General features: G+C 41.1%; 1 protein-coding gene across 3 annotated transcripts in view; it reads right to left on the reverse strand.

The window, feature by feature from the left end:
• The window catches only part of CASD1 (CAS1 domain sialic acid O acetyltransferase 1), a 38,381-nt gene extending 15,676 nt beyond the window's left edge, over nucleotides 1-22,705 (reverse strand). Inside the window, exons 1-7 of one of the 3 annotated variants that reach the window (XM_076331484.1) lie at nucleotides 22,433-22,705; nucleotides 13,427-13,523; nucleotides 12,602-12,722; nucleotides 11,010-11,054; nucleotides 5,745-5,807; nucleotides 4,308-4,352; nucleotides 1,543-1,666 (exon numbers count right to left, since the gene is read on the reverse strand). In XM_076331484.1, the coding sequence (XP_076187599.1) occupies nucleotides 1,543-1,666; nucleotides 4,308-4,352; nucleotides 5,745-5,807; nucleotides 11,010-11,054; nucleotides 12,602-12,722; nucleotides 13,427-13,523; nucleotides 22,433-22,565 (628 nt within the window). In that variant the 5' untranslated portion in view covers nucleotides 22,566-22,705. Of the gene's footprint in view, nucleotides 1-1,542; nucleotides 1,667-4,307; nucleotides 4,353-5,744; nucleotides 5,808-11,009; nucleotides 11,055-12,601; nucleotides 12,723-13,426; nucleotides 13,524-21,326; nucleotides 21,371-21,887; nucleotides 22,048-22,432 lie in introns of those variants that run through there. The other 2 variants (XM_076331485.1, XM_076331486.1) reach the window with 2 other exon arrangements.
• Between the last annotated feature and the right edge of the window lie 3,142 nt (nucleotides 22,706-25,847).

The following is a 25,847-nucleotide window of genomic DNA, read 5'->3' on the forward strand; positions in this document are numbered from 1 at the left end:
CGCCATTCCCTAGTCATGCATATGTACTTATAGATTAGAAAGCTTTAGCCAGACATGAATGCCTGTTTAACTTCCCCAAACCCATGAAGAACGTATAATGCTGGAGTGCAGAGCTGCTTATGCCTTCTCTCAGCAATGGAATCCCCCAAGGAAAGACTCCAAAGCCAAGAGGACAGAAGATAGACAGCAGAATAGACATGTGGGGGGAAAAAAAAAAAAAAAATCTCTCAAACCCTCTAGTTACTGCAGAAGAAACCAGCTTCTCATTTCTCTAAGTCATAGTCCATAAGCATATTCCACTTGCTCCTGTTGATTCCAGTTTAACTGATGGCAGAATTTCAGTTTTTCGGAAGAATGGACCACCACTTAATTGCCTGCAGGCTTCAGAAATTACGTAGAGCTTAACACAAAGCTATACGGAATTTTAGATCAAAAGGTCAGCTGGAGATCAGTAAGTTGCTATGAAAAGCTACTGATGTTCATAACTCTGGTGAAACACATTACGAGCTGTAAGTTGATTTACTTTAGCTACCTCAATGCCTACTTTTGGACAACCAATGCTAGACAACTCTGTGTGTACAGGCTGCTTTTCCTCTTATTCGTTCCATTAAAGAGCTCAGAGATGACTTAAATGGACTGGATCTTTATCAACAGAATGCTGGGACATGTCTGACAGCTAACTGTTTCTGTTATAGATAAACATGGTTTTGAAAGGAATGCAAGAAGATTGTTGATTCAGGTTAACCTCTAGAACCATCTTTGATAGGAACTTGGATATGACTGTAAGGGTACAGCTGGGTATATTCCTATCAGGGCTCAAAATCTGCCTATGTTTCTAACTGAGGTGATAATCTAAAATGCCGTATTCTACGGCAGATAAACCAGGAAACGCATTCTACCTATGAGCTCATTGTTCAGTGTCAGAGACATACCTTAGGTTTTATTGAAGAAAAGCAAAAGAATGTAAGCGTGGTGCCGTAAGAAAAATATCACAGACTCATTTTCAACCATGATTTCTGGCGCCTAACCTTAACTCATCAGTGCTCAAGTGTACAGAAGCAAGTTTCATCCTAGAGACTTAAATTCTCTGTATTCTCTAGAGTACATCTATTCATTCTAGACACACACAGAGGATGCACTCGTTGAACCTCTCCTATTATTTATGTAATCTGAAAATTTAATTGAACACAAACACAGGAATACAGCTGTTTTATGCACTTGTGTTCTTGACTCCCAGGAGGCACGTATGGAGCACAGCACAGGGAGAATAAACCTGGCATATTGAGTCTGAGAGTAAGCTAACAAAGAATTAAGAGTTCAGAAGGCAAAAGATTTTCCTGAGAGCACTTTAAAATCTCCATCACTAGTAACAGCTAGTTAGGTACCAGCTAGTTAAGGTTGCAAGAAAGGCCAGAACGGAATTCAACCAACAGCCTTTTTACTCTGCAAGTAAGCAATATGGACTAAGTTTTCCGTATCCTACAAGATAATGATTCAACAGACAGTGACAGTACAATTGTTACCTACTGTTCATTACTTTACCTTGTAAGACCCAGTAAACATCACTATTTTTTGCTAATTTTTCCAAAAGAGGTGCAATTGAAGTGATATTGATTTTATATTGTGTGAGGGCTTCGTTGCTGCCATTGTGAATCTTGATAGACCACTGGAGAAACAAAGAAAGAGATTCAGAACCTGTATGTCAGAAGACCCTTAATTAACTGATTCCATTGCTCCGTTAGTAGCTATTTTTCATTATTTCTATAAAGCTAGATTATTTCTTTAGTCTTTGCTTTTAAAGTGCTAAAAAATTTCTTTTTGAACAAGCAGCTGTCTAGACAGATAATTACATTCAAACAGATCATTTAAATACGGAGTATATAATATTCAACTTAATGCGTATTTGATTTTTCATAAATTAAATGATGCAAGGTGTTTTAATTAAAAGCCCCATGACTTTGAACAATGATGAAGTAGCAAAGCCAGTCACATTATAAAAAAATCATGGCCAATTCGGTCAATTTTACTCTAGGAAAACTGACCACAGCGCAAAGCTTGATGGTGGTACTGAGTTCCAATATTTCCATCTGTTTTGCAGATATCCACAAAGAAAAAAAGAGAAAAAAAAAGGAAAGAAGAGGAGCCATTTTAATTTCTGATTTAATCTTCTGTATGAAATGATTGGGAGAATGCTATAGCTACCCAAGAATGTCTCCTAACTTCTGAAAAGAATCTCCCACACTGTAGGAAAAAAAGATTTAGCATTTTTTAAAAGTATTACTGTATCTATACTGATTTAGACAAAATCTGTAAAAAAAAAAAATTAATAATTTAGCCTGAATGTAGTGAACTCTCTAGTTATTTCTAAATACCAACATAAAAATTTTGATGTAAGCCAAGTACACTGGTTAGTCCACTTCATGAGAATATTATCGAATATAAACGAATACTTCATGAAACCAAATAACATGCAGCTGCTCTGAGAACTCACACTCTGGAAAAAAAGTAGTTTCTCCCAGTAGCTAAATCTTTACTCGTGAAACACCTACAGTATTTAAAAGACGTTTTAAGAAGCATATTCTATTCAACAGGAAGCCAGGAACTAAGAAGCAGAGCACTGCAGTGACATCCTCAGAGCATCTCCTTTTCCCAGAATAAGCAAGCAACTGAGTTGTGTACTAGCTGGAGCTTCTCCAGCTTGTAAGAGTTTACTTCTACTTATAAACTGTTATGCAGTTGATGTCTTAAGACAGACATGTCCAGACCGAAGTAGCATGACCAAACCGAGAGCTAAGTTAAAGATACAGGGAAGTTTCAAAATGCTGACAAGTCCAAGGGCACACATCAGTTTAATCTAGCAGCAGGTTACCACACTAGTGCTAGCCATGGTGATGTTGCTGATGCATCAGATTTTTGAAGCACTTTATTTTTCTGCAAGTCCCTTAAAATAGGGGATGTTTGTCTTTGGCCAACTCTAGATATCACTATTAATGTTTTGTGTAAATATATTGGTGTTATAAAGAGCTGAGCATCACATACATATTGTTGGTTTGTATCTCCTGCTGTCCACAAAGGACAACAAGCTACGGCTAATGTATATATATAATTAAAAGGAATTATTTAGCTAAGAGTCCTGTAGTTTTGCAACATGACCTCCTGCATGCCAGAACATTATCCATATATAATGGCATTTTCTGTGTGAAGTACGACTCATGCTAGTAAGACACGCTAGATTCTCAGACTGAGCAGAGATATTCTAGGCTTACTAAGATTCCTAAAGCTCAATATTTACGTGGATCCTACAGAGGAAGAGAATTTAGGGGGTTCATCTGTAAGGAAACAAGAGAATTTCTGATCCCTCAGGAAATGTGTGGAAGTCTGCATACACATAGGACCTTCCCCTAAAATTGGGGGAATTCACCCTAGACTAGCATGCCCAGGAGCATGGAACACATTTTCTCCCTCTACATTTGAGCTGGTATGAATTTATAATAGCTAATGCCTTTCAAATTCCAGTTCCAAAATATTTGGACGTAAGGGACATTAAATGTGGAATTAATGAGATGAGCAGTTGTTCGACTCTTGACTCCCAGTACCAGCCAACTACTGGAATAGACTACTTAGGGGGGGCTGCTGAATTCCTTCCCTGGAAGTTTTAAAGAATTGGTTGACTCTTGTCAAGCGCGACACAGGTGTAACTGATCCTGCCTTGTGGCTAACTGGTGGGTTAGGAGATCTCTTCAGGTCCTTGTCAGCCCTGTTTTCTGTGATGCTGCAGCTAATAGCAGTGGTGGAAACTTCCAGTGGAACAAGATTCAGGAAGTGCAATGTCTTTGGTTGCTGAATTATTCTTGTAAAATTCAGGTTTTTGCCCATGTAAGTCTAAAAGAAATATATGCACTCAGAAAGAGCGTTCCAGATTGGGCCATGCTCAAAAGCAGTATTTTGTGACTGAAGAGAGTTTATTAAAAATGCATCTCAGTTAGTATGCAAGTACTTTTATTTAACTTTTTAAATGAATAATCTGCTTTTAACAAAGAGGCTACTTTATTTATTAGCTAGGTTCAAGCAAATCAATGCTTATTAATGAGTATTGCTGCCAAAAAGCAAGTACTGTACATCGCACAGCTATAATAAAATATATCTGCTATTTCAGAACTACTTGTTATAACAGAAAATTCACTGAGAGTATATTTTTTATTATAAATTGGGTTTAATAACTTCATCACGTAACCACCTTGAGAGCATAAAAGTTATGCTACTAGAACTTCCTTCTTTATTAAAATACCCATACATGTATAACTTACCGTGGCAGCTCCTGCTACAATTATATGAGGTTTTGCCACAGAACCCTAAGACACAAAGTAAAAAGAAATTTTGTTTTAAAATATTCACAAATTATACTTATTATTATATCAAGCAAGTTAATTAAGACATATCTTAATTAACTGTGACTCAACTTGTCCATCAGTTAATGGTTACAAAAGAATAGACTGCAGATATATTACAGAGAACATCAATTTGTGACATACCAGAATTTTCACATAACAGAATCTGCAAAAGTGCAAAGCATCAATAAGCACTTACAATCATTATCAATTTAGCAGCATAAGTTCTCTTTAAAAGCTATCTAAACATCTCCTCCTAAGGTCAAGTAAACTGTAGATCATACTATTGAAGTACTTTTTCTCTCAGTGTCTCTCAGCATTCTCAAACGTCTGTTTGAGCTGTTCAACTGACTGAAGTGACCATAAACACATTGCAAAAACAGAACAAGGACAACAGACAGTTGTTGTCCTTGTTGCCCTGGTCTGAAAGTTATGTCTAGGACAAGGAACAGAATATGTACTCAAACAGAAGAGTACAAGGAAACAAACAGTGCTGATCACCTCAGTATGAGTTTTGCCTTGGCACAGCAAGGGTTTAGCAGCTCTCAATTTTTTTTAGTAACCACAGAAAAACGAATGGTAACTTCAGCTATCTTGATGGAAGGTGTCATGCGAGAATGACAAATAGGGTAGCAAAAGAATCACCAGGGGCCATTGCTAAATCACTCCAGTCTTTTTAAAGGTCAACAAAGAAAGAAAGAAGAAAAATTTGTTGCCAATCTGTAAACATATTACTCGTTATCAGAATTACATACATAATTTTATGCTGAATAACATGACAACCTATATCATAACTGAAACGTAAAATAATTAGTACGCAATTTGAGGGAAATATTGAAAAAAAAAAAAATCAAGGCATTCTTGACTTTCCAATCGCCTTTGTCCTTCAGTTGGGAACACTCAAATTAACATAGATGTAAAATCATAGAATATCTCAAGTTGGAAGGGATCCGTAAGGATCAAAAATGTTCGGTCACATAAAAGCGGAGCCATCGCAGACACAGAAGAAGAGAAACATCACATCAGAGTAAAATCCTTTCAGCTCTTAATAGGATGAATCAACCTGCTCCTAGGAAGTAGGGTTTTTCTGGTTTGGTTTGGGGTTTTTTTGGCCCAAGTGAAGCCATCCTTGTGAGACCTGGAGATGCCCAGAAACATACACACCAGTAAGCATCCCCCTTTCACTATTTTGATGTTAAATTTCATATCTCTGGTACATAACTGACTGAATATATGTGATATGCTGCAGTTGCTGGACTCCTAGTAATTATAGCTGTGTATATGAAAAAAAAGAAAGGTAGTAGTCCTCAGTCAGCTGCTGTATTTTCCTAAAATGAACAGTTTTTTAAGACAAACCTCAGTCCAAGATTTGATACGTTGCCTCATAGAGCCATTAACTTCTGGATACCACAGGAAATCCTGTAAAATAAATGCAAGCTCACTCTGTAAGCTTAAAGACAAGCAGTAGACTAATAACAAAAAATCAAAAACCAAACGAATTGCCATCAATTCAACTGTGAAAGAAAAACACTTTGCCCAAAGTGAGATTTCCTTTATAGTTAGCATGAAAAGCCTGACATCTCGGCCTAGCATGGAAAACCGAAAGAAAAAAAAAGGAAAAAAAAAACCCAAACCCTTTGCCCCCATGAAAAAAGAAAAAATTTTCATTTGTAGTTCAGGAGTTGGGATTTCACCAAGAAGGTAATTTTTTTAGCTTCTGCCAAATGGAATGTCCTTGAGCTTCCAATGCAATCAGGGCTAAAACCAAGCTCACATCTGTAACTTATTTATTACAACTTGCTTTTTGCTCAATTTCCCAAAGTTTTTACCAACAGGGTTTTTTTTTCTTCCAGAACTTTACATAATGTGATTGATAGCTTGAAATCACACTTTTCAAACAAAAATAAATCCTAACATTTCACATTACCACTTCATAAATTATTAGCTGTTTAAATCTAATAGTGCTATGGACACTAAATGCAATACCTACTGACATTTTTTTAGATGTCAGGAGTAGTGCCCAACCTTCATCTAGAAGGACAGTCTAGACTTCGGCTAGTGCTATTATGTCTCCCATCTAGTTACTCCTCAGGTGCAGAACTATCAAAACGACTACAAATACACATTAAAGTGAAATGGCAGGGATTACACATGCAGAAACTATTGTGAGGAAATTTTATAATGCAGAATGCAGAAACACTACCAGCAGAGAGGAAATCTCTGTCTTCCACCCACACAGACCTAAAGATTTTGGTAGTTTCCTTGAGTACTGTCAATTCACTATTTGGCAGAATCTGTGAGAGATCAGGCAGCCATCTGCAGTGCTGCAGGATGGAAGGGTCAGTATGATGACTAGAAAGGGCAAAATTAAACTCTCCACTTGTTCCCAGTGATTTTCTCTTTTGTTGGTCAAGTAATTTCCACATTTAGATTATTGGGTCACAGCTATTCTGAATGTCAAAATTCAGCTACCATGCCAATAATGTAAACAGATATACAGCATAAAAACAAGGAAGCAGCAGACTAGAATCACAGAATAATTTGGGTTGGAAGGGACCTCTAAAGGTCATCTAGTCCAACCCCCCTGCCATGGGCAGGGACATCTTCAACTAGATCAGGTTGCTCAGAGCCCCGTCCAACCTGACCTGGAATGTTTCCAGGGATGGGGCATCCACCACCTCTCTGGGCAACCTGTGCCAGTGTTTCACCACCCTCAGCGTAAAACATTTCTTCCTTCTACCTAGTCTAAATCTACCCCCCTTTAGTTTAAAGCCATTCCCCCTTGTCCTGTCACAACAGGCCCTGCTAAAAAGGTTGCCACCATCTTTCTTATAAGCCCCCTTTAAGTATTGAAAGGCTGCAATAAGGTCTCCCCGGAGCCTTCTCTTCTCCAGGCTGAACAACCCCAACTCTCTCAGCCTTTCCCCATAGGAGAGGTGTTCCATCCCCCTGATCATCTTTGTGGCCCTCCTCTGGACCCGCTCCAACAGGTCTGTGTCTTTCCTGGGCTGAGGGCTCCAGAGCTGGACGCAGTACTCCAGGTGGGGTCTCAGCAGAGCAGAGTAGAGGGGCAGAATCACCTCCCTCCACCTGCTGGCCACGCTTCTTTGGATGCAGCCCAGGATACAACTGGCCTTCTGGGCTGCGAGCGCACATTGTCGGCTCATATCCAGCTTTTCATCCACCAGTACCCCCAAGTCCTTCTCGGCAGGGCTGCTCTCAATCCCTTCATCCCCCAGCCTGTATTGATACCGGGGGTTGCCCCGAACCAGGTGCAGGACCTTGCACTTGGCCTTGTTAAACCTCATGAGGTTCACACGGGCCCACTTCTCAAGCTTGCCCAGGTCCATGTGGATGGCATCCCGTCCCTCTGGCATGTCAACCGCACCACTCAGCTTGGTGTCATCTGCAAACTTGCTGAGGGTGCACTCGATCCCATTGTCATTGATGAAGATATTAAACAGTACCGGTCCCAGTACGGACCCCTGCGGGACACCACTCATCACCAACCTCCAGCTGGACATTGAGCCGTTGACCACTACCCTCTGGATGTGACCATCTAACCAATTCCTCACCCACCAGACAGTCCACCCATCAAATCCATACCTCTCCAGTTTAGAGAGAAGGCTGTTGTGGGGGACCATGTCAAAGGCCTTACAGAGGTCCAGATGGATGACACCTGTAGCCCTTCCCATGTCCACTGATGTAGTCACTCCATCACAGAAGGCCACTAGGTTAGTCAGGCAGGACTTGCCCTTGGTGAAGCCATGCTGGCTGTCTCGAATCACCTCCCTGTCCTTAGCAGAGCTTCCAGGAGGACCTGTTCCATGTTCTTCCCAGGCACAGACGTGAGACTGACTGGCCTGTAGTTCCCCGGGTCTTCCTTTTTTCCCTTTTTAAAAATGGGGGTTATGTTTCCCCTTTTCCAGTCAGTGGGAACTTCACCAGACTGCCACGACTTCTCAAATACGATGGATAGTGGCTTAGCAACCTCATCCGCCAGTTCCTTCAGGACCTGCGGATGGATCTCATCGGGTCCCATGGACTTGCGCACCTTCAGGTGCCTTCGATGGTCTCGAACCTGATCTTCTCCCACAGTGGGCAGCTCTTCATTCTCCCAGTCCCTGCCTTTGCCTTCTGCGGCTTGGGCGGTAAGGCTTGAGCACTTGCCAGTGAAGACCGAGGCAAAAAAGTCATTGGGTGCCTCTGCCTTCTCCGTACCCCGGGTAACCAGGTCTCCTGTTTCGCTCCCGAGAGGGCCCACATTTTCCCTAGTCTTCCTTTTATCCCTGACTTACCTATAGGATCTTTTCTTGTTGCCCTTGACGTCCCTGGCCAGATTTAATTCTATCAGGGCTTTAGCTTTCCTAACCTGATCCCTGGCTGCTCGGACAATTTCTCTGTATTCCTCCCAGGCTACCTGTCCTTGCTTCCACCCTCTGCAGGCTCCTTTTGTGTCTGAGTTTGTCCAGGAGCTCCTTGTTCATCCATGCAGGCCTCATGGCGTTTTTGCCTGACTTCCTCTTTGTTGGGATGCATCACTCCTGAGCTTGAAGGAGGTGATCCTTGAATATTAACCAACTTTCCTGGGCCCCTCTTCCCTCCAGGGCTTTGTCCCATGGCACTCTGACAAGCAGATCCCTGAAGAGGCCGAAGTCTGCTCTCCTGAAGTCCAGGGCAGCGAGCTTGCTGTGCGCCCTCCTCGGTGCCCTAAGGATCTTGAACTCCACCATTTCGTGGTTACTGCAGCCCAGGCTGCCCTTGAGCTTCACATTCCCCACCAGCCCCTCCTTGTCAGTGAGAACAAGGTCCAGCATAGCACCTCTCCTCGTTGGCTCCTCTACCACTTGGAGAAGGAAGTTATCATCGACGCATTCCAGGAACCTCCCGGATTGCTTATGCCCTGCCGTGTTGTCCCTCCAACAGATATTGGGGTGGTTGAAGTCCCCCATGAGGACCAGGGCTTGTGAGCATGAGGCTGCTCCTATCTGTCTATAGAGAGCCTCGTCCGCTGGGTCTTCCTGGTCAGGTGGCCTGTAGCAGACCCCCACCATAATGTCACCTGTCCCTGCCTTCCCCTTCATTCTGACCCATAAGCTCTCGGTCGGCTCCTCATCCATCCCCAGGCAGAGCTCCATGCACTCCAGCCGGTCATTGACATAGAAGGTGAGACCCCCTCCTCGTCTCCCCTGCCTGTGCTTCCTAAAGAGCCTGTATCCCTCCATCCCACCACGTCTGCGTGATGCCAATAAGGTTGTAGCCCTGCAGGCGTGCGCACGTCTCTAACTCCTCTTGTTTATTCCCCATGCTACGTGTGTTTGCATAGAGGCATTTAAGTTGGGCCCCCGATGAGGCTGTCTTACTGGCTGGAGCTCCTTTGTGCTGCTCTTCAGGTGCTCTCCTGCTGAGCTGTGTTCCTTCTTCAGGCTTTGGGCATCTTTTGCTGGCCCACTAGGCCAGACTAGGAGTATGTTCTTAACTACCCAGACATCTCCCAAAAGCCATCTCAAATCTTGGTGGTTAGACACCTACCAAGGCTTAAGGAGTTTTGAAGATGTAGTTCTGTATCAGGCTACACCAACATAAATCACATTGCTTTGTCCCCTTTGTCCTGCCTTGTGTTCTGCCCCCTCTTTTCCAGCATTCACATAACCCTATGATGAGCCACATCAGACCTGACGAAAAAGGAACCCTACAAGGTAAGTTTTTGGCTGAATCAACTCCTAAACCAGACCACTCCACAGCTGTACCAGGGCTAGTTACAGCACAAACACAGGAACAGACTATGAAGAGCAACAGAGTGGGACAGCATAGGCTTAAATTGCCGTGGGCTCATGCCGTAAAATGTTATTCTGTACCCTAAATCTTAACCATGTACACAAACAGGTACTGAAAACCCACTTGCAGACAACCCAGCAAATACATGCTTCTTTGGTTTTCATGAACAGAGAATGAGTTGTCTCCAGGGGATAAACAAATACATGACTAGCAGAATCCCAGTACTGCTGACAGCTGTCATGGGAAGCAAAGAGAGCTATTGAGGACACCATTTCAACTGCCAGGGCAGAGGAGAACAGAGTCCTTCATAAAACCTACCCTCAAGTACTTTGTTTTCTTTTTTTAAATATCCACATTATCATCAACATTGTGGCTATTTCTCCATGCAAAAACAGTGGAAGGAATACTTGTTGGGATAGCATAGAGAGCTCGATGGCAATTATGACAATTACCATTCCAAGTAAGTTAGCCCCAGATACATATTCTTACAGCAGTGGAAAAGTAAACTTCCTGGCAAAAGCTATTCTTGGGAAGGCCAAATTATAAGATCTGAAAAAAAGAAAAATTATACAGGCTTCCAGAGCTTATGCCCCAAGATAACAGAGAATACTCAAAGCCAAAGTCTCTCGAAGAATCTTATTCAAAATATAATACGTTAAGATACACTCCGATATATTTTGTGGAAAATTTATACAGAATGTTGATGGTCTAAAGCTTCTTTTGACTTTTACAGCATTTGTGGAAATTTGAAAAATCTAGCTCTGACTGCAACTTGGATTACATTGTATGAAATAATAATATGCATTATTATGGCTTGCAATTTAATGCTAGGTAAAAACTTACCACTTTAATTGAAGCAGATTTATCTTCAAAAGGGATATTTCCATGCTGTCAAAAAACCCAAAACAATAAAACCAAAGTAAGACAAACTTTCAGAAGGAAAAAAAAATATTTACATTCATAAGTTAATTTGCTCTCACCCAAAAGTTTATCTTCAGTAGAAAGGATTTTTCTTGTATAAACTTGTCAGTGTACTCATGCAAAATGTTTATGTTACTTCCTTGATAAAACAAGCTACTCGCATAAAGGGTTATTTTGCCTGGAAGAAATCTATCCAACAAAGTCTGAAATGCTTTCTGTTCACTCTGTTACAAAGGTATAAAATATTTTCCTAAATTTAGCCTCCCAAAATGAGAAAAACTTAAGACTTCTTTCTTCTTTCTTTTCTTACACTTCCTTCTCCCTAGCCTTCTTTTTCATCCGCCCATCTTCTTTGCACAAAACAGCCAAAACAGTTTTAATTGAAGAATAAAAGAAAATAATCTCACGCAGAAATAAAGTCTGGAATGCATTATTAAATTTGCTGAGTGAGATTGCAAGAAATCAGAAAGAAAACAGATACTGCATACACAATCCTCCTTTAAAATATTACTAAATACAATATTAGTTTCAATCCTGGTGCAAAAGAACAAGTGTGTTTCTCTTCCACAAACTGAGATCTTGATTTCATAAATACTTGACAAAAGATACCTCTCGACTTAAAAATCAATTACAGCACTCTAGCATATCCTCACTTTTGGGCAGCAACTGTGACCTAACCAAGAAACTAGGAAAAACAGAGTTATTCGATCAATGAAACATCTTGTTTTGACAAGTGAAAGTGACCGCATGCTGCCTACTAAAAAAGCTGCTAGCTTGCACTTCTAAACGACTAAAGTACTAAATAATTGACAAATCTGATCTACAGTTGAAAGTGAAACATCTTTGCCCTCCTTACGTGTACATACATCCATAAAGGGATACGCCTAAGAAGCACGATACAGCAAAAGAAATGAATATTCTGTTCAACAAATGACATGGCTAAATCCTTTCTTACTGCTTCCACCCTGCAAGCTGCAGTTTACATTCTTCACCTTATAAAATTCAAACAGCTCTTTGGCAGCAATCAAAAGGAAGGTAAGGCCAGAAGCTATTTTTAGTTTCAGCCTCAAGTTAGACCTGGAAATCTGTCATTGCCCCAAGGATTTTTATCAACAGATTAGATCAGCAATTTCACTGACATTTAAAATCACAAATTATAAGCCATGAATTACTACTATTTAAAAACACACAAAGGAGCAATCATTTTCTCATCAAGAAGCCAAATATGAAGCATAAGTTGCTATGGGACAAGTCAGCTTCTTTATTCCCAGACTGACGCGAGCTTTCTCTCGAGTTTCCTAGTTCACTTCTCAGATTCCCAATCATCTCATTAGCACACAAACAATTATCTTGGTCTAATCTTGTTCTTCTCCAAAAGACCTTTCCGTGGTTCTTCTTCCTGATGGCTAGGCCAGCAAACAGTATCATTTCTTGCGTTTTTGAAGTTCAGAGAAGAGGTATGAGGTAAATTAGGAAGAAAGAAACAAAACTGTCATCAAAATAAACTAGCTCACCTTATTTCCTTCTTCTTTGACTTGAGGATTTATGAGTCTTATAAATGAATAGAACAGCTGTCGAATTCTAGAATCTCCTATAAACACAACATGTTTGTCTATGAGGCAATTTTTTGCTTCACTGTAAAACAAAATAGCAACATTAACGTTACAGGAAATTTGTATTTTAGGAAAAAGTCTTTAGAAAATCTACAGAGCAATATAGATAATTCTAAGCATTATATCCAGCTCTAACAAATGGTAAATCTTTTTTTAAACATGCGGAATTAATAAAAAGTTTAGTGTAATTTGCATAGAAATGAAAATGAATGCTCCTGCTAATGTGATTAGGCAAACAACCAAGCAGGCTTTCCTATTCTGTGGTGCTACAAACACAGTAGTTTCAAAATGGTAATATACAGTGTAATTCTAAAAAATAAAGTTCTCTTACTAGTAGGTGAAAAAAAGTGATTGGTAATTTTATTTGGGATTTTTTTACTTGTGATTCTACACATAAGGTCAGCATTTTCCCTTTCAGCAATCTGAGAGTGACATACAAAGCTATGCAGTCTCTTGCAGTATCTTGTGGCTCTCCGTAACACGTATCAGTACTACTATCACCAATATTTATTTGTATTTTATATATAAATACAACTATGGTAAACACTGTAGACACACAGATAATGTACAAGGAAAAGACCTCCTTCTGATAAATGTTGCATATTTTGGAAAGCCTAGAGAATCAGCTACAAAGTGAAAAATAGATGACACTGCAATTACTACAGATGCAGTCAAACAACAACTCTTCCTTCCAGGCAGATGAACAGAAGACACGAGTTTCCTTACCTATTTTTATACTTATGCATCATACAACTGTGCGGTTGCCATACTTTTTCTCCAAGAAATCTCCCACTGGACAGAAGATACTCACATGTATCGCCACCTTTAAAATGTTATATTAAGATCAGAATTCAGACACATGAAAGTTAAAACATAGCCCCATTGCTATTAAAAAAAAATAAATTTGACAACATTTGAAACACAGGAATTGAAACAATCAACAGCGGTAAACAAATTTAACTTACTGTAAAAACACCTTGCACAAGTTTCTGCAAATTGCCTTACTTATTATACCACACTTCTGTAAATCACTCCTCTATCCACAAAATTTTAGTGATCCCATTTCTGCTGTCAGAAAGATGTTGTGACCTAGAATGGCATTTCCACTAGAAGATGCCAATCCACTGTGATATCTACTATCCAGAATACACTAATATGAAATTAAGGAATACAACAGTTCAATATAATAATCTTCTACACAGAATCATCATACACAGCATCTCGTACAGAACATGAATCTCAATATGAGATTTGCAAGAAAGTCTATCACATCTCCTTGCTTAAGACATAGCAGTCACCTTAGAACAGGTGAAATTACATGCTGGGTTAATATGCAAAACAAAAAACATTTACACGTGAATTTGCTGATCATTCTGAACTGCAGCTACCTTTTCCAGCCAAGAAGTTTTATGCTAATTAAGATTAATCACTTTACAGGTGGTGATGTTTCAGGTCACTTTAAGTTCATATAAACAAAACACCTCAGTTATGAAATCAGTGAGGTTTATCTTCCAGCAAACTCCATGTCAGATTCTGCTGCCTTACAACTGAACACTACTGAACACCATTCACTGCAAGAGAAGTTGCCCTCCAACAATTTCGTCATGCTTGGCAATTCAGAGCGCTGACAGAGATATGGCGGTGAATGAAATGGCAAGTACCTGTGCCAGCTTGTGCAGAAACAATGTATGACAGCCCATACTTAAAATTTTATGTGAAATCTTAACTTCATTAAACTCAGCAGAGAACTGCTCTTTTACTCCACCGAAACTTGCACTAATTCTAAAGAATAGGGCGTTTTCTATCTACTACTTCTTCTTTTCAGGGCTGCTGGGAGCCACACATTAAAATGAGACAGACTTTCTGCTTCAATTATTACGAGAAAATCTGAAGCTTTACCTAGAACTGCAATTTAGACGAGGTGAACAGGAAGAGATGCAAGTAGTGTGAGGTCTGTAGGAATGGGAACTTACAAGGCACATTTGATGTCTACTGAGATCCAAGCTCACAGTCCTCAAAGATGAGTACTATAATAAAGCTTTTAGGAAAAAGAGACAGAGCTGTGGTATTGCTTCCCTACTGCTTAAACAAAGACCTCCACATGACCACAGTCCAACCACTAAAAAAAATGGGGGGGGAAAAAGGTATACTGGATAAAGAAAGGCTTTCTGTGTAACATTCTCATAAGAAAACATATCCTAAGTTACGGTCCTAAGATCACAGTGAAAGCTAATTAATTCTCATATGTACTGAATCAACTTTGTTGTTGGGATTTTTTTTAGTTGGACATAGGATAATTGGGAAAACTACTTATTTCAATAATTTCCCAATAGTGGGAAGAATGACAATAGTATCTATATTGAAATATTTTTTCTATAAACATTTTAAACCTATGGGTAATAAACTTCAGAAAACATTAATCATTACATGGGTGATGGAAACGTATCTGTATTTCCAACAAATACGGAACTAGGATCTTTATAATCCTGCATGACCACAGATTTTTTCCAGATAACTCTTGCATTAACACTGGCAATGATGTTGCTACTCTAGTTTATGAGCTGATACTCACTGCTCCTTCACAATCCACCCAGAAAAACAAAAAAGTAAGGTTCCCATCTATGGAGCTGGGAAAATGTTACAAAAAGGATAAAACAAAATGCTGTATAAAAGTATATAAAAAGTATAGCTGACACCCAAAACTCTTAATTTTCTCGTCCTTCAAACCTCTAGCTCTCTCCTACTTAGGATGCATGAAGAACATCTCAGGTACAGAAGTACAGACAACACAGCTCATGTATGCTGCTTCCTGAAGAAGAATATAAAATTAGCTTGGAGGAAGGAAGAAGTGGCAGCTGAAGACATCTTCTAACCCTACCTTCCTCCCTGAAATTCCTCCTACCTGTTTTCATGAAAATCAGAAAAGGGAATGTAGAACAGACCGTATTATAACTGTTACCCCTTGGCTCATTTATCCAAGCAAACCCAGCACTGGTAACACAATCAAGTAGTATTATTTACCATGATCTAAGGCTCCTCATTCCCTCATTTCAAAATGCAACTCTTAACAACCAGACTTGTTTTCTCTCCTGGAACTTCAATTACTTACCATTGCTATTGCATCGTGACTACTAAAAAAAGCTGGAATAACATGAAGAATTACCACAGTCTTGAAAAAGGTCTGAATAAACATCTCAGAGTCATAACTCTGGGTTTGGACTGGTTGTCTGTGTGCAACCCACACATGACATACTCCTAACATGCACGATAAACTGGCTTTATTAAAACTGTCATTCTTTACTCCCTACCTCTCAGTTTTGGGAGCTCTTGGTCAGGCAGATTTTGATACATCGAAGAAAAATGTGTTTAAAATTTAAATAATATATATACATATGGTGATAAACTCCTATTCTTATCATCAATTAAGAGTCTATTAATCACCCCAGGGTAGTTCAGGAATTCCCTTAAACTGACCAGTAAGCTCTCAAGCAGATCCTTGAGATACCACAAATCAAATCAACACTTCCTTCCTAATCGCAATGCACACGCACTTGTCAAACTGATTAATTACTGCACAGCAGCAATGCGATGTGGCAAATGGCTGGATGCAGAGGGCCACGTGCTCCTGAACATTTAAAGGAGCTCTCATGAAAGCATGCTGAGACCATAGATGTAGGCTGAACTCAAGAGGTTTCCAGAAAGGTAGACTCTGTAACTCTCCTATTTTTCAACCAGTACATGTCACCCCAGGTCATCAACATCATCTTTTTTTTTTCCAGTCTGTGCCTGTTTTGTTATTCAGTACAGTGCCATTCCTGAACAGATTAAAGAAAAGATCTTCCAGAAGCAATTTATCAATACCTTTCTGCTCCTCTTTCAACTGCTGCTACTTACAAGACAGCTGCTGATCCTGCTGCCAAAATATCTGCAGAATTAGCTCAGAACACAGCAGATGACATGCAAAGCTGAACCTTTACCTACTTTTTAAATAGGTTGGCATAGCTCAGATTTGCTGGACAGACATCTTTCTAGTAGAAATCAGAAATTCAAAATGACCACAGTTTCAGATTTTCTTAATTGTTTCAAATAAAATCCTGTTTCTATACTTTGGCTTTCAAGCAACGTAATTTCCTTGATTCTCAAGCATATACACTTATGTAAACTATCATTTCTAGTAAGTTGCATAAAAATGCAACTGTCAGAAATAATAAACAACATCAAACTCATGTTGCTTGTGATTAGATTATGAGAATAGGTGACTTACAGTTACTAGAGCTACTGCTACAAAGCCCTCCACTTTGCAGATGATGAAAATTAGGAGATATATCAGAGTGATAGAAGAGTGAACTATGTAAAAGAAAATCCACCACTAATTACAGTCCCTCTGAAATCCATTAACTTGCTGAGGAAGATGCATAAGAAAATAAGGACAGTTATTCATGGTCAGACCAATGGTCAGTCTCGCCCGGTATTCTGCCTTCCACAGGGGCCATAGGCAGATGCTCAGGGTTGAATAAGATGAGCGCAAGTAAACATTACGTTCTTGTCTAATATTCTTCCAACTATGTTCAGTCCAGGGACTTCCTGAGCAGGACATGGTTTCTACATGTTTTGTAGAACCTTCCACAGATTTCTTTCCAACAGCTTTCCATTTTTTTTGCATCCACAGCATCCTTCTACAAGTTTTCCACACCCACAGCTGCTGCTTGAAGAATCACCTGCCTTTATTTTAAATATGGTTTCTACTAGATTTACTTGGCACTCCCTAGTTCTTCCATAGGAAGAGAGAGTTCGCACTCATGTCTATCATGATTTGTAGACCACCATCAATCCTTTCTCAATCAAGTTTTCAAGACTGAAGAATCTCGGTTTACCAACTCTTCATAGGAGAGCATGTTCCATATCTTGAGTTCATGACCCAAGCTTGGTAGCTCTGCACTCCATGGCACTCCCATCATAATTACCCACAAAAACAAAAATCCTCCATCTTACAGTACGTTTACTGAAATAACATTCTAAACATCACACGTTGTATACATTTTAAACGTAGAGATAATATTCTAGGCCAAGGAGTTATGCCTTCTTTCCCAATTCCAGATACTGAATATCTTACTATTTCCCTGAGCAATATTAGAAAGCTCCTGATTCTTATTAGGAGCATTACTGATGTCTGATGTCTTTCTTTAAACATAACAGTAGAGCTTTTAGGAGGAAGATAAGGGAGGAGAATAAAACAAGACTGAAAGCGCAGCCAAGAGAGTAAACTGGAGGTTACAGACAAGACAGCACCTCTGGAAATGCCCAAGTTTTACTTAGGAGATGAAATACACAGCAGCCAAAGAACCACTCTCATTTTAATATACTACACCTTCTTCTTAACCATTAATGAGATCTTAAAAGAAAAAAAACCAAGCCCAAACAAAAAACCCAAAACCTGACGAAAAGAAATCTAAGTGCCATTCTATACACAAAACATAGACCATTCCTTTTAAGCTCTTCCTTTGTGCTTTGTGTAAATTATCCTTCCAACATATTACCTTTTATTTTCATCAAATGTTGCACTTAGGTACACTACGGCATAGTTATACAAAGAGTATAATTTCTCTGAATTTTATTATGCTCATTATTCTAATTTATCATTCCTCAAAACCATGGTTTTTCCATTGAAATTGTGAAATCTCAAAGTCTTCGTTCAGTACCAGAACAGACTGTGTCACAATACTTTCTCTAAAAGGCACACTCTCTATTTCAAAGAAATGGAAGTTCAATTGTTATCTATTATTCAAAATAAAAATGTAGTTTTGAACAGGATCTCTCAGTGCTGATTTTAAGAACACAAAATTTTAAATAAAAACTTATTTCCAACAAGGTTCAGGACTGTACCTTTGAAATATGGTAATAGCTGAAAAATAAACAGCACTAACTTCACTGGATAGTATATAAACATTTAGTCCAATTAACTCTTCACAGATCTGTATGCAAGTTAAAGATAGTCCTTAACTTCTCTTAATTCACTTTAAGTTTTGCAAAAAATGTAGGCAACGCCTAGATACGATAGTCTCCCTGAACATGAATTTGACCTTCCACAACCCCAGTCCAGCATTTTTTCATACAAGTAACTTTTATACAGGCAAGTTTTACTGGGAAATGCAGTGGGCTGCTCCTATCTATAACATGTATTTGCATGACTGAGGCCAAAATTAGCTGAAAACTTTACATGTAAAGACAATGAGACAAAACAAAGGAGTCCTAACTGAAGTCTCAATCATCCAAAAGCTCCCAAAGGAAGCCAAGACAAAAACAACTGCTTTATAAAACAAATGCATATTCTTAACTTTAATTGATGCCTTGTGAACTTTTCAATATTGCAATGGGAGAAGAAAAATAGATGGCAATCTGTACAACATGGGTTTCTAAACTGAGCGAGATAAACTAGGCTAACTACCAAAAACTTAAAGCATCCAATTGCCACTCATCTGAAAACTTAAAAGTACAGACACACTACAAGCATAGAAAATCTAAATATTAACACTTTCACTCCTACCTAGGGATAGTGAGAAAAAGGAAAAGGTATGAAAGAAGCAGCCTTTATGTGCCTTTATCACTTTCAGAATGTTTTCCTCAAAAAAAAAAAAGACAGTTTTAAAAATAACTACTGTCTCTCAAGGAGTTTTTGCATACCCATGCTTGTCCCACAGAAAAAAGGATTAACAACTGACAAACCTTCTTCACATGTACCATTCTCTGTCTGGTTATATACATTATTTGTGGCTTTTTCCTCCTGGCTGAATTGTCCAAGGGAAAAACTGCAGTAGGACAGGCTAGAAGTCTCAATGCTGTCAATGTGCTTCTGTGGTGTAAGTTTGACTTCATAAATAATAGAGGACGTGAAATAATAAAGTATTTTGACTTAACACATGATTTTTCTTCAAAGCCAGCTGTCATCTTTGCCATCCTTTATATACCCTATAGGATACCTATACACCAGGATCTTGTCTGTATCATCAGGCATGCCTAACTCCATGAACAACATGTCTAATTTCAATCTCATTTTCTCCATTACTCAGGCAGTTGCCCTTTCAACTAATGCAAACTTTAGGTTATCAGTTTCTTCAGATATTAAAGATCCAGTTGGGGGGGGGGGGAACCCCACACCTCCCACAGAAAAGATTTCACCACTTTTTGTTCATATGCAGCTCTCCTTCATTTCCTCCATATTCCTGGACATCTATGAAAGAGAGACAGTATCCACATGGGTGGTTAATTCATTGTTAAATTTCTTGTTTGCCCCACTGTGGCAGAACATATGGTCACGTGAAAGAATTGGTCTTGCCTGCTCTCCTCTTCCTGACAGCAGCTAATGACAGATGCTCAAAGACAAAGTATAAAAGGATGACAAACACAGAGCAATCCCTTCCCTGGTGTGGCCCAGCTTTCACGGCCTGGCAACTTTGAGCCAGAGGGTCTAAGGAGTGCAGCATCTTTGCAGCCCCACCTCAGCCACCCTCTGCAAATCAGGATAACCCTTTCCATGCTATTTTTGGTATAAAATCTTGGCAAGGTGTTTCAAAATGTCTTGTGTGGAAAAAAGTGCTTTCTTCTGATTGTTTTAAATGTACTGCCTGCTAATTTTATTTTTCAGTTGATACTTTTTGTGTTATGACACAATCACAATGAATTAACCTTCCCCCAATAATTCATAATATTTGAGACCATGACCAGGTTACTAATTTTCTGTCCAGGCAACAGAATTTTAATCTATTTCGCTACTTCTTGTACAGAAGCTGTTTCATTCTTCTGCCATTTGTGTTGCTCTTTTGTACACATTTTCCAAGCTCTATTATACCACTACTAAGAGGAGTATAAGACCAGCACCACTGACAATAAGTAAGGTACTGGTTAGCTTTAGTTGTGCAGTATCACAGTGAAATCTTCTGTTTTGTTTTTCATTAATTGCCAAAATATCCTAACATTTGCTGAATTTCAGATGTTTGAGATCACTGAAGGGTTGCAGAATGATCTCTCAAGCACCTCTGCTTTCATCTATGCTGAAAACTTTTGTATTTGCTATAAATGCTCCACCCCCCTTTTCTAAATTATTTGTGTCTTTTGAATGTTATTTGTTCAAAGGAGACCAAACTGGTAACTCTGTATTCACTCTCACTCTATGCCCTATCTTTTAAACCGTTATCGGAAAGCCTCTCTCTTACCCTATAATAGATTAAAGAAACTAAAAGCCTTAGGCGAAGGAACTTGTTGAAAGCTTTGTGAAAATCCATACAGACAATATCAACTTGCATAAAGGCCTGCAGATTCTCACCCTTTTGCAATTTGTGACTCAACCCCCTCATTAACTCTCCCATCACATATTGTATTTATGCACAGTCCAGTTTCCTTGTAATCTGCTTGATATGGCAGCCCCTATCTCCTTAGGCCAGTCTCACAATCCCTCTTTAAAAAAGCATCACATTTGCCACCCTCCTTCCATCTAGTTTTGCGACTGATTTGGGCCTTAAGGAACACAGTGCAACAGGCAAGTTCAATTACTTCATGCTTGAGCTCCTCTCAAATTCAGTAAATGCTTCCGTGTCTTGCAACTTAGTACTATTCAGTTTATCAGACTTACTGACATGCCAGCCGGAGGGTGAATCTAGGCTCCCTGCCCCCTTTCCCATTTCCACAATAAACTGCCTCCGCCTTGTCTTCCGCAGATGCTGGCAGCAAGCGTTAGAATACGACGACACCAGTTGTCCTACAATAAACAGAGCCGCAGTGATCTCTCTTTGGATCAACTTTTTGATTTACCCACAAAAACATACTACCTTTTCTAGCATGAATCGGAAACAAGAAACTATTTCCTTTAGCAGTTCAATTAGCATTGACAATCATGCCAAGATTCACAGCTTCGAGGCCAAAACAACCCGAAAGAAGAGGAATCAGCAAAGCTCCCAGCACCCCCATAACCGCCGTGCACCTGTGTGCAGCCCCGCCACGCTCACCAGCTGCGCCTTCCAGATCTTGGTTACTGGCTTGTCCACAGCCACTAACAACACATAAAACCAAACAACTCTTTATTTTGCTTCATCCACCAAAGAGGCTGGATTTTGTTATGTTTGAGGCAATGGTTCAAACACTAAAAGAACATATACCAAGTCTTATACCAATTAAGATATTAATCACTAATTACCAGGTAAATGTCGTTAATCATCCTGTCTGGGAACAAGTGACAGGGAAGTCACCCTCCACCCCTGCAACTTCACCTGCAGCCGTACAGCTGCTATACACACCGCAGGCAAGGCCCTAAGAGTTGGGCTGTGCTCACAGTAAAAACACCGCATCGCCACAGACCCCGCAAGTCACACACGCCCGAGCCGCGGGACCTCGCCCGGCCGGCGGGAAGCCTGCGGCGACCCCGAGGCCGAGCCCTGCAGGGCCCTGCGGGCCGGGCCCCGCGACGGGGGCGCCACGCCGGGTCCCCGGCGCCCCTGTCCTCAGGCTCGCCTCCCGCAGCAGCCAGCGACCTGCCACGCTACGCTGCCCTCCCCGCCCCAGCCCGCCGGGGCAGGGGTACGGCTTGTCGCACCCGCCGCCCCTCGGCCCCGCCGCAGCTCCTCCGGCCGGGGGACCGTCGCTCTCCCTGCACGGCCGCGGTCCCCGGGCTCCGCCGGGGCTCCGCCTCCCGCTGCCCGCCAGCCGCGGCTCCCCGCGGAGCGCCCGCGGCCGCCCCCTCACCTCGGTAGCGGCGGGAGGCGGCGTGGCAGGCGGTGAGGAGCAGGACGGCGCCCAGCGCCAGCGCCTTGGCGCTCCTCACGCTGAAGTAGTAGTTGATCTCCCGCTTGCCCAGGGTGTAGGCCAGGGCCGCCATCTTGGCTCCTCCATGACAACAGTGTGCGATGGAGCGGGCGGGCGCAGCGGGGCAGCACTGGGTCCCCGCTGGCGGCGAAGGCAGATCCCGTCGCCGCCGCTGCCGGCTGCCACCGTCCCCACCGCCGCGGCGGAGAGAAGCCCGACACGCCGCTGCCGGGGCGGGGCCGCCGCCCTCCTCCTAGCGTCGCCGCTTCCCCTCGGCCGCCAGCGGGCGGCCCTAGCGCTCGCTTCCTCCCGCCCCGCGGCGGCCGGCTCGGCGCAGCGGGCCCCCGCGGCGGGCGTGGGGGTGCGGTGGATCCCCCGGGCTTGGTCCGAGGCCAGCGTCTGAGGGGGCGGCGGCGAGGCGGGGACACTGCCGGGCCCCGGCGCCTTGCTCCTCGCCGGGCGGTCGTTGGGACGGTGCTCGGTGAAGGAGTACCTGGGTGAGGTGCTGTACCTGGCCCGGTACGTGACAGCTGGCACTGGGCGCTACTGGATTTTTTCCAAGTAATGCGGTTTTTAAACACTTGTCACTCTCCGGGTGACATGGAAGTGCTCAGCCCGGGCTGGGAGCCCTCTGAACGTGGATAACACCGTACAGGGAAGCTGAAATACAGTCACAGATTACCTGGGTTTACAGGAAGAGAGAAAAAAAAAAGGTGCGTGTTGCGGGTGAAATGCTGACATCTTCCCAAAGGGAAATCCTGTTCCTCCACAGGCAGTCACTTGAGTCGTGCCTGGGGAAAGGTGCTGGGCAGCGAGTCTGCTAGCCGAGACCTGGCCCTCGCCAGAAGCGGTGGTGGGCAGCTGCCTGCCCAACCCGCCAGGCCCGGAGCAGCGCAGGCAGTCACAGGAAACACATTTCCACAAAATAAAGTGACCGTGTATAAACCAAACCATATATAAACAAACATAAAACTCAGGAAAAGTGTTAAGTATGTATTCGTGTAAATACGGGAAATAAACAGCAGTCAAGCCTCGGGTTCATGATGAAGTACTTACTGTGCTTGGTGGATTTTGAAATACTTGCTCTCCCTCAGATCCAGCAGAACTCTTTTCATTAGGACTGGCCAAAAAAAAAGAATGGAAAAAGGTTTTTTTAACTGAGCGGGTAAATAATAATCATGAATTATCTGCATTTTGAACGCAAAAAAAAGTCTGGTTTTCATTTCACCATCCTTCTCTTTCCCTGTCATCCAAACACCACTATTCTGGAAGTTCTGCAGATCGTTGAATTTGATTATTCATTTAATAATATGTGAAAAAATAATTGGGGGGAGGGGGGAACCAAACCCAGGAAGTCTACACACTGCAAGCAAAGTTTTATTTTCAAATCTTACCTGAAAAACAGAAGAACTTAAAGCATTATGCAAACGTAATGTACATACAAGATCTGAGTTCTAAGTATTCTTCTATCGTGCACTGTTACTATATATTCAATGTATATGCCATTTCCACCCAACCAATGTCTTTACTATCTGCCAACTTGTAATCTGTATTTTTTCTATTCAATTCAGTCTGTTAATTCATTCCGTTTCTGAGCAATTTTTTTAAATAATAAAAACACTTCACTATTTTAAAGTCGTCAGTTTTTTTCTCTCAGGGAGAGAGGGGAAAAAAGGTATCAGGTAAACTCCCAAGTGTACAGATTTGCAGTTACTGGGTAATTCTTTTATTTTTTTAAAAAACCTAACAAAAACCCCCAAACAAACAACACCCCCCCAAACCTGGTCATAGTATGGATTCCTTTACTCCATAAATGAAAAATTCCCATTCATGTATTATTTTTTGGTCATGCAGCATTCAAAAAGCCAAGAATTTTCAAAGCCTTCTTACTGTGAACAAACCTTACTATGTGTTAAAATATTCCTGTTCGTGTTTAGCTTTCTTTGTCCTCATTTCACATATGTTCAAATAACAGCTGCAAGCATTTTACACTTTAGGAAGCAACTTAAACATTTTTTAACAGCTTCTATAACTGAAAGTACTCACTAGAATATGTTTTGTAGCTTTTTGCATTGTTGCTCATTAATGATTCTTAACAGTCTTATGAAATGTGTCTTTCCTGCAGTCATTGAGGACCACAGATACTCTTCTTCATTTGTTTTTATAACATTTATTCATGATTAAGTAAGACTTTTCATCCAACCAAAGCATATTTAATTCAGCCTGTCTCATTCTGCAATATAACTGTGTTAAGCTTGCTGGCTATGCTGCAAGTCTGCAAGGTGCATTTATGACTGTGAGCGTAGCTCCTCAAAACAGCCTAGTTGACGCTGCTGCTCGAAGTGGTGTAGATGCAGAAAGCACGGAGTTTAACTGGAGCTCCCGGAGTGTTGACTCAGCTTCTCAGTTAGGATGGCTGCAATGCCTGAGCAGCAAAATTTAAATTTTTCTCCCAAAATTAAAAAAGAATTCAGCTCTCTACTGCAAGATAGACTCTCTGGAGAATTTCACTGATCTTCAGTTAAATCAACTTCTTCCTATGAAAGAACAGCAGAAATTAAAAAGGTATCAAAACAACCATACTTTTGTTTATAGATACCTCAGAAAATTACAACATCCAGAAATAGTAACTCTGTCCCACAGCCTTTGGAGGGCTGTTTCAGATCTGCTGCCAGCTACTGGAAGTCCCTGGGCGGTCCTCATTTGCCCTGCAGCACTAACACTGGCTGTCAGCGATGCCTGAAAACTCCACGTGTGGATTACATCTCTGTTATTTTAGGACTGTACAAATGCATACTGTTGCAGGTTAAATATCTTAATTAAGACAATCCACCCGTGTATATTAAATATGAATGTGGATGTGAGCAAGACATCTGCTTTTGCTTCATCGCTCCTTTGGAGACATTGCTTAGGTGTTCGACAAGAGAGATCTCCCTCATTTCAGTCAGAAGCTTTTGGCTGAAGTGCCATGAGTGAGGAAGTGGTGTGCGTGCGTGCGGTGTTGCTTCTTACAGGTTTTTCACAAGCTATTTGAATTTGGCATCATTACATACACCTGAGTAATTCACACCAAAACCACTATATATAAAAGACCTGATATAAAAGGCTAATTAGGGATTGCTAAAAGGCTTATTAGGGATTGCTAAGTACACCATGAAACTGACTCCAGACATGAACTATTACTAGCTAGAAGCAGCTTTGTAATTTTCATTATATACCTACTTTATTTTCCTGATAAACTTAGTGTGCTGGAAGTAAATCAGAGGTCTGCTAGCTCTTCCGATCAGTCAAACCTCAGCTTTTGGTGTGCAAATGCTAAAGCTTCATGTTTGCTTTCTGCTTGTTCTGCTGGAAG

This window comes from Aptenodytes patagonicus, chromosome 2 (genome assembly GCF_965638725.1).
Source record: "Aptenodytes patagonicus chromosome 2, bAptPat1.pri.cur, whole genome shotgun sequence".
In the NCBI taxonomy this organism is placed as follows: Eukaryota; Metazoa; Chordata; class Aves; order Sphenisciformes; family Spheniscidae; genus Aptenodytes; species Aptenodytes patagonicus.